Genomic DNA, 12,500 nt, shown 5'->3' on the forward strand with positions numbered 1-12,500 from the left:
ACTACAACACACGCATCGTGAGGGTACAAGTACTACAACACACGCATCGTGAGGGTACAAGTACTACAACACACGCATCGTGAGGGTACAAGTACTACAACACACGCATCATGAGGGTACAAGTACTACAACACACGCATCATGAGGGTACAAGTACTACAACACACGCATCATGAGGGTACAAGTACTACAACACATGCATCATGAGGGTACAAGTACTACAACACATGCATCATGAGGGTACAAGTACTACAACACACGCATCATGAGGGTACAAGTACTACAACACACACATCATGAGGGTACAAGTACTACAACACACGCATCATGAGGGTACAAGTACTACAACACACGCATCATGAGGGTACAAGTACTACAACACATGCATCATGAGGGTACAAGTACTACAACACATGCATCATGAGGGTACAAGTACTACAACACACGCATCATGAGGGTACAAGTACTACAACACACGCATCGTCAGGGTACAAGTACTACAACACACGCATCATGAGGGTACAAGTACTACAACACATGCATCATGAGGGTACAAGTACTACAACACACGCATCATGAGGGTACAAGTACTACAACACACGCATCATGAGGGTACAAGTACTACAACACACGCATCATGAGGGTACAAGTACTACAACACACGCATCATCAGGGTACAAGTACTACAACACACGCATCATGAGGGTACAAGTAGTACAACACACGCATCATGAGGGTACAAGTACTACAACACACGCATCATGAGGGTACAAGTACTACAACACATGCATCATGAGGGTACAAGTACTACAACACACGCATCATGAGGGTACAAGTACTACAACACACGCATCATGAGGGTACAAGTACTACAACACACACATCATGAGGGTACAAGTACTACAACACACGCATCATGAGGGTACAAGTACTACAACACACGCATCATGAGGGTACAAGTACTACAACACATGCATCATGAGGGTACAAGTACTACAACACATGCATCATGAGGGTACAAGTACTACAACACACGCATCATGAGGGTACAAGTACTACAACACACGCATCGTCAGGGTACAAGTACTACAACACACGCATCATGAGGGTACAAGTACTACAACACACGCATCATGAGGGTACAAGTACTACAACACACGCATCATGAGGGTACAAGTACTACAACACACGCATCATCAGGGTACAAGTACTACAACACACGCATCATGAGGGTACAAGTACTACAACACACGCATCATGAGGGTACAAGTACTACAACACACGCATCATGAGGGTACAAGTACTACAACACATGCATCATGAGGGTACAAGTACTACAACACATGCATCATGAGGGTACAAGTACTACAACACACGCATCATGAGGGTACAAGTACTACAACACACACATCATGAGGGTACAAGTACTACAACACACGCATCATGAGGGTACAAGTACTACAACACACGCATCATGAGGGTACAAGTACTACAACACATGCATCATGAGGGTACAAGTACTACAACACATGCATCATGAGGGTACAAGTACTACAACACACGCATCATGAGGGTACAAGTACTACAACACACGCATCGTCAGGGTACAAGTACTACAACACACGCATCATGAGGGTACAAGTACTACAACACACGCATCATGAGGGTACAAGTACTACAACACACGCATCATGAGGGTACAAGTACTACAACACACGCATCGTCAGGGTACAAGTACTACAACACACGCATCATGAGGGTACAAGTACTACAACACACGCATCATGAGGGTACAAGTACTACAACACACGCATCATGAGGGTACAAGTACTACAACACACGCATCATCAGGGTACAAGTACTACAACACACGCATCATGAGGGTACAAGTACTACAACACATGCATCATGAGGGTACAAGTACTACAACACACGCATCATGAGGGTACAAGTACTACAACACACGCATCATCAGGGTACAAGTACTACAACACATGCATCATCAGGGTACAAGTACTACAACACACGCATCATCAGGGTACAAGTACTACAACACACGCATCATGAGGGTACAAGTACTACAACACACGCATCATCAGGGTACAAGTACTACAACACACGCATCATGAGGGTACAAGTACTACAACACACACATCGTCAGGGTACAAGTACTACAACACACGCATCATGAGGGTACAAGTACTACAACACACGCATCATGAGGGTACAAGTACTACAACACACGCATCATGAGGGTACAAGTACTACAACACACGCATCATGAGGGTACAAGTACTACAACACACGCATCATGAGGGTACAAGTACTACAACACACGCATCATGAGGGTACAAGTACTACAACACACGCATCATGAGGGTACAAGTACTACAACACACGCATCATGAGGGTACAAGTACTACAACACACGCATCATGAGGGTACAAGTACTACAACACATGCATCATGAGGGTACAAGTACTACAACACACGCATCATGAGGGTACAAGTACTACAACACACGCATCGTCAGGGTACAAGTACTACAACACACGCATCATGAGGGTACAAGTACTACAACACATGCATCATGAGGGTACAAGTACTACAACACACGCATCATGAGGGTACAAGTACTACAACACACGCATCATGAGGGTACAAGTACTACAACACACGCATCATGAGGGTACAAGTACTACAACACACGCATCATGAGGGTACAAGTACTACAACACACGCATCATGAGGGTACAAGTACTACAACACACGCATCATGAGGGTACAAGTACTACAACACACGCATCATCAGGGTACAAGTACTACAAGACACGCATCATGAGGGTACAAGTACTACAACACACGCATCATCAGGGTACAAGTACTACAACACACGCATCATCAGGGTACAAGTACTACAACACACGCATCATCAGGGTACAAGTACTGCAAACTGATACTGCTCTGTGTACCCTGTGTATACAGGTGGAGTACTACTTCCTGTCTCAGTACGTGTCCGTGGTAGAGACGCCGTTCCGTCATGTGATCCACGGTCGTGGTGACCTCACTCTGAGCGCGCTCAGAGAGCACCTGAGCCTCCTGACCTCTGACCCCAAACGCTTCGACGAGAAACGCTTCAGACGACAACTCGCCTTCTTCACCTGGACGCTACAGGGGGCCGCCAACGCCCTGAGGGGGGACGTGTACTCTACACACACTCTACTGCACACTACGACACACTAGTACACACTACTACACAACACACACTCTACGACACACTAGTACACACTACTACACAACACACACACTACTACACACTAGTACACACTACTGCACACTAGTACACACTACTGCACAACACACACTCGACTACACACTAGTACACACTACTACACACTAGTACACACTACTGCACAACACACACTCTACTATACACTAGTACACACTACTACACAACACACACACTAGTACACACTACTACACAACACACACTCTACGACACACTAGTACAGACTACTACACAACACACACACTACTACACACTAGTACACACTACTGCACACTAGTACACACTACTGCACAACACACACTCTACTACACACTAGTACACACTACTACACACTAGTACACACTACTGCACACTAGTACACACTACTGCACAACACACACTCGACTACACACTAGTACACACTACTACACACTAGTACACACTACTGCACAACACACACTCTACTATACACTAGTACACACTAGTACACACTACTACACACAAGTACACACTACTGCACAACACACACTCTACTACACACTAGTACACACTACTACACACTAGTACACACTACTGCACACTAGTACACACACTCTACTATACACTAGTACACACTACTACACACAAGTACACACTACTGCACAACACACACTCTACTACACACTAGTACACACTACTACACACTAGTACACACTACTGCACACTAGTACACACTACTGCACACTAGTACACACTACTGCACAACACACACTTGACTACACACTAGTACACACTACTACACACTAGTACACTCCACTACACAACACACACTACTACACACTACTACACACTAGTACACACTACTACACACTACTACACACTAGTACACACTACTACACAACACACACTCTACTACACACTACTACACACTAGTACACACTACTACACAACACACACTCTACTACACACTACTACACACTAGTACACTCTACTACACAACACACACTCTACTACACACTACTACACACTAGTACACTCTACTACACAACACACACACTACTACACACTAGTACACACTAGTACAGACTACTGCACACTAGTACACACTACTGCACAACACACACACTACTACACACTAGTACACACTAGTACAGACTACTGCACACTAGTACACTCTACTACACAACACACACACTACTACACACTAGTACACACTAGTACACACTACTACACACTAGTACACACTACTGCACACTACTACACACGAGTACACACTACTACACACTAGTACACACTACTGCACAACACACACTACTACACACTAGTACACACTACTACACACTAGTACACACTAGTACACACTACTGCACAACACACACTCTACTACACACTACTACACACTAGTACACACTACTGCACAACACACACTACTACACACTAGTACACACTACTACACACTAGTACACACTAGTACACACTACTGCACAACACACACTCTACTACACACTACTACACACTAGTACACTCTACTGCACAACACACACTACTACACACTAGTACACACTACTACACACTAGTACACACTAATACACACTACTGCACAACACACACTCTACTACACAACACACACACTACTACACACTAGTACACACTAGTACACACTACTACACACTAGTACACACTACTGCACACTACTACACACGAGTACACACTACTACACACTAGTACACACTACTGCACAACACACACTACTACACACTAGTACACACTACTACACACTAGTACACACTAGTACACACTACTGCACAACACACACTCTACTACACACTACTACACACTAGTACACACTACTGCACAACACACACTACTACACACTAGTACACACTACTACACACTAGTACACACTAGTACACACTACTGCACAACACACACTCTACTACACACTACTACACACTAGTACACTCTACTGCACAACACACACTACTACACACTAGTACACACTACTACACACAAGTACACACTAATACACACTACTGCACAACACACACTCTACTACACACTAGTACACACTAGTACACACTAGTACACACTAGTACACACTACTGCACAACACACACTCTACTACACACTACTACACACTAGTACACACTACTGCACAACACACACTACTACACACTAGTACACACTACTACACACTAGTACACACTAGTACACACTACTGCACAACACACACTCTACTACACACTACTACACACTAGTACACTCTACTGCACAACACACACTACTACACACTAGTACACACTACTACACACAAGTACACACTAATACACACTACTGCACAACACACACTACTACACACTAGTACACACTACTACACACTAGTACACACTAGTACACACTACTGCACAACACACACTCTACTACACACTACTACACACTAGTACACTCTACTGCACAACACACACTACTACACACTAGTACACACTACTACACACAAGTACACACTAATACACACTACTGCACAACACACACTCTACTACACACTACTACACACTAGTACACTCTACTGCACAACACACACTACTACACACTAGTACACACTACTACACACAAGTACACACTAATACACACTACTGCACAACACACACTCTACTACACACTAGTACACACTAGTACACACTACTGCACAACACACACTCTACTACACACTAGTACACACTAGTACACACTAGTACACACTAGTACACACTACTTTTTTGCTTCTTTCTCTCCAATCATACATTCCACCATCTCTGTGGCAGCTGGTGAGCTCAGGTCTTCAGTGATTGTGTGCAGTATATTTATCCTCTTTCTGACCAGATATGAAGCCCGCAGTGCGTCATTTATAGACCAACACATGAATGAGACTCCAGTTGTTTTGGGCTGTTTTGTAACTCCTCCAATGATTGGATATAAACAATGTAAGGGGCTTTTGACTTGCACTGGCATGCTTGGTGTTCAGGTGGTGACGTAAATAAGAGCTTCAGACTGTTAGCCAGAACCTCACTGCACACCACGCACTGTGGCTTTGGGGAATCTGCGTTGCCAATCCAAGTGAAGCCCAGACACACATACTTTTCATCATATTTCCTCTTTTTTTCCCAGTCTCCTCCGTCTCATCTTCCTCTGACTCTGGCTCGATTTCTTCTCCCGGTCTCTCCCCAACGTTCCCCTCGCCTCCGATTCCTCTCTCTCTCTCTATCTCTCTCTGTCTCTCTGTCTCTCTCTCTCAATCTGTCCCTACAATATAACTAGTGGTTAAATCATGTAATGTTTATGATTCATTAAATGGTGTAACACTGCTGCCCTCTAGTGGTTAAATCATGTAATGTTCATGATTCATTAAATGGTGTAACACTGCTGCCCTCTAGTGGTTAAATCGTGTAATGTTCATGATTCATTAAATGCACTGCAACAGCTTCCTGCTCCTCTAATGACCAATCAGAGCACAGCAGTCATCTACACTCTTCATTTTAATTATATTGTACTTCAATCTCCAGCGTCGACCAATGAGGAGGAAGGTGAGCCCAGGTAGCTAGCTTAGCATGCTAGCTCCTATATGCTCTCATCAGTCTGTGGATACTGACTACAGACACGCTGACGTCAGATATCCAAGATGGCGGAGTAGACCTCGAATTAAACCAGAGACCTACGCGGCTAATGATGGCAAAATCATTGTGGAACATGAACTTTTAAACTTTATCGTCATCAAAATGAAAACTGAGTCAGGACGATATTATTTTGTTAGCTGTGAACCATTTCGGGTCGGATCGGATTGAGAGTTCAAAGAAAGTTTTTTTTAAACTCTTTTGAAGCTCCAGTCAACGCTTTGTAGCACATCAGGGGCACAAAAGGACGCAAATAATATCAAGAGTTGTTTGAAAGGACTTCATGAGGCTGAGAACATCCCTCGCTTTGTGTCTCATGACAGAGACGAACGATCGCCGGTGGTTTTCAACACGTTTCTCGCCTGCTCGGTCTCAGCACGGACATGAAACATGCTGTGTGTGCAGACACATGTCTGCGAGGGTCTCCGTGTGGTAACAGCGGATATAAACCAACACATGCAGGTTTGAGCAGCCGAGCTTGGGCGGAAGCGGTCCGCTGATTCGCCGGGTCCACGAGGAGGCACCGAGCCGGGGCATGGAAGGTGTAACTCAGGTACATGGAGCCTCGGTCCTGGAGCAACCTGACCTCAGCAGAGGGGTAGCACCCATTGCTCAGGATAACGAGGAGGCACCGAGCAGGAGTGTAGCGCCGGCCCTGGACCCTCGGTCCTGGACCCTCGGCCCTGGACCCTCGGCCCTGGACCCTCGGCCCTGGACCCTCGGTCCTGGATGCCGGCGCAACGGAGGGAGCCTGGAATGCGGAGCGGGAAAACGCCGCGGCCATGTCTCCTGTGTGGAGCCGTGTAGTACGAGAGGGACTTCAGCAGACGACTGAAACAGCACAGAGCCCGGCCAGATCCTTCCAGAAAGAAGAAGTCTACCGGTATTGTTGGAACCAGTGCTGGGGAACATACAAACTACAAAGACTCAACTGGTGAGTGGATTCGCGACAGAATTCTCGCCCGACTTGGACTCTGACACACTGGGGGGGGTGTGTGATTAGACTAGAGGTGGACTGCTGCACAGCAGTTAAAGTTGTAATAATAACAATGTTTTTGTTTACACTCCTCATGAAAGTGCTCAAAATGAGGATGAATACCTTCATCGGCTCGCTTTTATAAGTTCTTTTATCAGAGAGAGCATATAAGCATGTCTGTTGTGGGCGATATGAACGCTGATATCTCAGATAATAACTCCCTGTTTGGGACACCTCATGCAATTTTGTCAAGATAGCAAGTTGGTTCTTTCCAGTGAAGTCAAGTTGCCAGTAAAGAGCTCCACATTCAGCAGTGGATGACTGTATGTGTACAGCTGATGCTCATGACTGTCTCCAGGATGTGTGGCAAACCAGGGGGAGGGGCCGACACGGCACAGGAGGCGGATCCCCGAGCTCCGGTTGGGGGAGGGGATAGAGGGAGTCTACTATCCGGTGCAGGTGCTGCAGCCAATAGGCACATGGCAGCGGTCACACCTGCAGCCCATCAGCTAATTGCAAGGAGCAGATGTTCCCAGGGCTGTGAAGCAGCAGACAGACAGACAGACAGACAGACAGACAGACAGACAGACAGACAGACAGACAGACAGACAGACAGGCAGAGGATACAAGGATCCATGGAACCTCTGGAGAGGAGCTTCAGCAGACTCTCCTCTCTCCTCTCTGCCCAAACAGGACGGAGGAATCGTCTCACGCTGGGTGTAGACCGAAGGCCAAAGACCCCGACCGGCAGGAATCCTTTGAGTTTGACCCGACCCTGTTGATGAAAGACACTTTCTGTCTCTGAGTCTCCTGTTTGTCTCTGAATCTTGCCTCCACGTCTCCCGGGTTGCCACCGATGTTGCGATGCTGTATGAGCGGCTACAACAGATCACTTACCTGTCTGTGACATCACATGTTGAGTCTACCTGAGTGGACCAGTAATGATAACGTGAACAACACGTTACAGATGGTCCGAGCTCACAGAAGATGATTTCTTGCAACTCACAAACTGATGAGAGAGGAAGTCACGCTGAATCACCACTGGATGCAATTCTGTGTGCAACATTAACAGTGAAACTCGTGATCTTTGCCTAATGTGTGATAACATTGTGAAAAAAGGGCCGAACAACATCATCGTGGGCCAGGATGGAACGAATGTGTCTGAACTCCATCTACAGGCGAGAGAAGCTTTTAAAAACTGGGTTTTATCAGGAAAAGCAAGACGTGGTCCAGAGTGAACACAAGAAACCGATTTAAATATTCTGTTCATGAAAGGAATGAACAGAGCACGAGGCCCAACAGCTCCAGCAGAACAATGTCTCTGATCTCTGGACAGAGGGGACGCTTTCCAGGAACTTAGAAGTGGAGGGCTCTGAGTCCATGCCGCTCACCAGAGGGACAGAGGGGACAGAGGGGGACAGGGGGGGACAGAGGGGGACAGAGGGGTCAGAGGGGGACAGAGGGGTCAGAGGGGGACAGAGGGGGACAGGGGGGACAGAGGGGGACAGAGGGGTCAGAGGGGGACAGAGGGGTCAGAGGTGGACAGAGGGGTCAGAGGGGGACAGGGGGACAGAGGGGTCAGAGGGGGACAGGGGGGCAGAGGGGTCAGAGGGGGACAGGGGGGACAGAGGGGGACAGAGGGGGTCAGAGGGGGACAGAGGGGGTCAGGGGGGGACAGGGGGGGCAGAGGGGGACAGAGGGGGTCAGAGGGGGACAGGGGGGACAGAGGGGGACAGAGGGGGACAGAGGGGGTCAGAGGGGGACATGGGGGGACAGAGGGGGACAGAGGGGGTCAGAGGGGTCAGAGGGGGACAGAGGGGTCAGAGGGGGACAGGGGGGACAGAGGGGGACAGAGGGGGACAGAGGGGGTCAGAGGGGGACATGGGGGGCAGAGGGGGTCAGAGGGGTCAGAGGGGGACAGAGGGGGACAGAGGGGGACAGAGGGGGAGGTGTTTGGGAGGTGTGGTGTGTGGAGGAGACAGATGAGGGCTCTGAGCTAAACCTGCTGAAGTGACCATTTAGCTCGTTGGTCTCCAGGGAGCCCCCTGGTTGTCTCCGTCCAACCTTGAAGCCGGTGATCTGCTTCATCCCGTCCACACCTCCTTCACGTTGTTCTGCTGGAGTTTGGCCTCCAGCTTCCTCCTGTAGGAGTCCTTGCACTCCCTGAGCTTCACCCTCAGGTCACGCTGGACTGTCCTGAGCTCGTCCCTGTCCCCAGACCTGAACGCTGCTTTCTTCTTGTTAAGAAGAACTTGCAGGTCACTGGTGATCCAAGGTTTATTGTTGGGAAAGCAGCGTACAGTCCGGGATGGAATGGCTGTTCACAGAATTTAATGTGTTCCGTGATGCAGTCCGTCATGCTGTTGAGGTCCTCCCCGTGTGGTCCACACAGCACACCCCACTCTGTAGACTCAAAGCAGTCCTGCAGGGCGTCATTAGCCTCCTGAGACCCTGAGACCACCTCCTCAGGGTAAGTACAGGAGACGGAACTCGACAATGTGTGTGTTTCCTGGATGCATCTCAAGCTTTTGATGGAATTAATGGTCAATAGTTTATCACGCTACAGAGCGAGGGGTCCGTTCATACTGGACGGATTTTGCACTTTTGGTATTCACATCTAACCATGCGAGCGAGGTGGAATACTGTCACCTGCTCTTCTTAATCGATATGTGGATGATCTGTAGAAAACTAAAGAGTGTGAGACAGGATGCATGGTGGGGAAAGTCTTGTGATCTGATGTACGCTGATGGTTGGTGGTCCTGTCTCCTCGTAGCGCTGGTTCACGGTATGATGTGCAGGATCAGAAGATAGATTCCCTCGTTCTTTATGGAGGTCAAGAGCTAAATGTGCTGCACAAAATGAAATATTTGGGTGACATCATCAGGAATGACCTCATGATGATGACGATGTGCAGCGGCAGTGTTGCATATTGTATGCTCACGCTATATGCTGACATGTAAACTTCACATGTGTACAGATGTTGAAGCAGCTCTGCAGAGCCGCCTGTACTCGCTGTATACAGCCCAGCTGTGGAGCATGAAGAAGACTCCGCTCCATTTAATGATGCTTTAGAATCTTACTCAAGCTTCCAGGATGGACGAGTGTGAGTCCTGTGTGAGTCGTAATGTTCAGCTTCCAACATGTAATTATTATAAAAGCCTGAACTGATCAACACCGCGACACAAGAGATGCTTCTTGTTTCTGGAAACATTGGAACAAATGTCTGGATGTTCAACGAGTGACTTGTTTTCACTGCAATGATCACACTTGTGTCCTCGTGTTGTATTTTATATATTGTTGTTGTAGTTGTTGTTGTTGTTGTATTTTATATATTGTTGTTGTTGTTGTTGTTGTTTGATACGATATGGACTCAGAGTCTGAAATAAAAGTTGATAATCACTTTAAATCTGTCGGTGTTCAGATGTTCAGCGGTGTTACAGTTAAAAGTGTCCCCCTCTCAACACACGACGTCATCGACGCACCAATCAAACACGTTCAGGTTTTATCAGGAATTTATTTCAACATTTCAATTTCATTTAGAACGAATTATTCATTTTACAACAAGTCAGTCGATACTCCAACTGTGTGTGTGTGTCACTGTGTGTGTGTGTGTTACGGTGTGTGTGTGTGTTACGGTGTGTGTGTTACGGTGTGTGTGTGTTAATGTGTGTGTGTGCGTGTGCGTGTGTCACAGGGTATGAATATTCAGATATAAGTTTAATAAAGTGTTTCTGTCAGTGCTCAGAAAGAAAAGACGACCTCAGGTGTGTGTGTGTTACGTTGTGTGTGTGTGTTAATGTGTGTGTGTGTGTGTGTGTGTTACGTTGTGTGTGTGTGTTAATGTGTGTGTGTGTGTCACAGGGTAATGAATATTCAGATATAAGTGTGTTACGGTGTGTGTGTGTTAATGTGTGTGTGTGTGTTACGGTGTGTGTGTGTTAATGTGTGTGCGTGTGTCACAGGGTAATGAATATTCAGATATAAGTGTGTTACGGTGTGTGTGTGTGTGTGTGTCACTGTGTGTGTGTGTGTGTGAGAGAGATATTACATCTTTCTTAGTTAGGATTCATTTTATTGTAATAATTATTAGAATTATTCACATGACCCTGATATTCAGTCTAAAAGACCCACTGGAACCATCAGAAACCAGTTCAGGAGCATTGTGGGTAATGGAGTCAGGACAGACCCCGCCCCCCACATTTAGCCCCGCCCCTCAGCTGGGTGTGGTTCAGGAGCAGATAATCATGGGGCCTGTGGTCCAAAAGAGACCCAGAGCCAGGAAATGTGGCTAGAAGATCTTGAGCTAGGAACTGTGGGTAATGTAGTCCTTTTTGTGCTGAAGATATTTGTTGATGGTGTAATCCTTCGCTGGAGCTGGGAACTGTGGGTAATGTAGTCCATAGCCTTTTGCTCACAAAGAGATGTGTTCAGCTGCAGGTTCACCTTGTTGCTGCTTAGCCAAAACGTTCCAATGCAACAGAGGGGGATTGTGGGTGTTGTAGTCCAGACAGAAGGGGATTGTGGGTGTTGTAGTCCCATCAATCGGGCAATAGGGGGTTGTAGTCCAGATGGAAGGGTATTGTAGTCTAGACAGACGGGGGTTGTAGTCGTTGTAGTACAGACCGAAGGG

General features: G+C 47.0%; 1 protein-coding gene across 1 annotated transcript in view; it reads left to right on the forward strand.

The window, feature by feature from the left end:
- tfr2 (transferrin receptor 2) overlaps positions 1 to 8,383 on the forward strand; it is a gene marked incomplete at both ends in the record, with an annotated part of 13,994 nt that extends 5,611 nt beyond the window's left edge. Inside the window, 3 exons of the mRNA XM_079295791.1 lie at positions 2,986 to 3,203; positions 7,357 to 7,700; positions 8,229 to 8,383. Of these exons, the coding sequence (XP_079151917.1) occupies positions 2,986 to 3,203; positions 7,357 to 7,700; positions 8,229 to 8,383 (717 nt within the window). The remainder of the gene's footprint in view (positions 1 to 2,985; positions 3,204 to 7,356; positions 7,701 to 8,228) is intronic.
- Positions 8,384 to 12,500: the final 4,117 nt, after the last annotated feature.

Source organism: Melanostigma gelatinosum (assembly GCF_949748355.1).
Source record: "Melanostigma gelatinosum genome assembly, chromosome: 23".
In the NCBI taxonomy this organism is placed as follows: Eukaryota; Metazoa; Chordata; class Actinopteri; order Perciformes; family Zoarcidae; genus Melanostigma; species Melanostigma gelatinosum.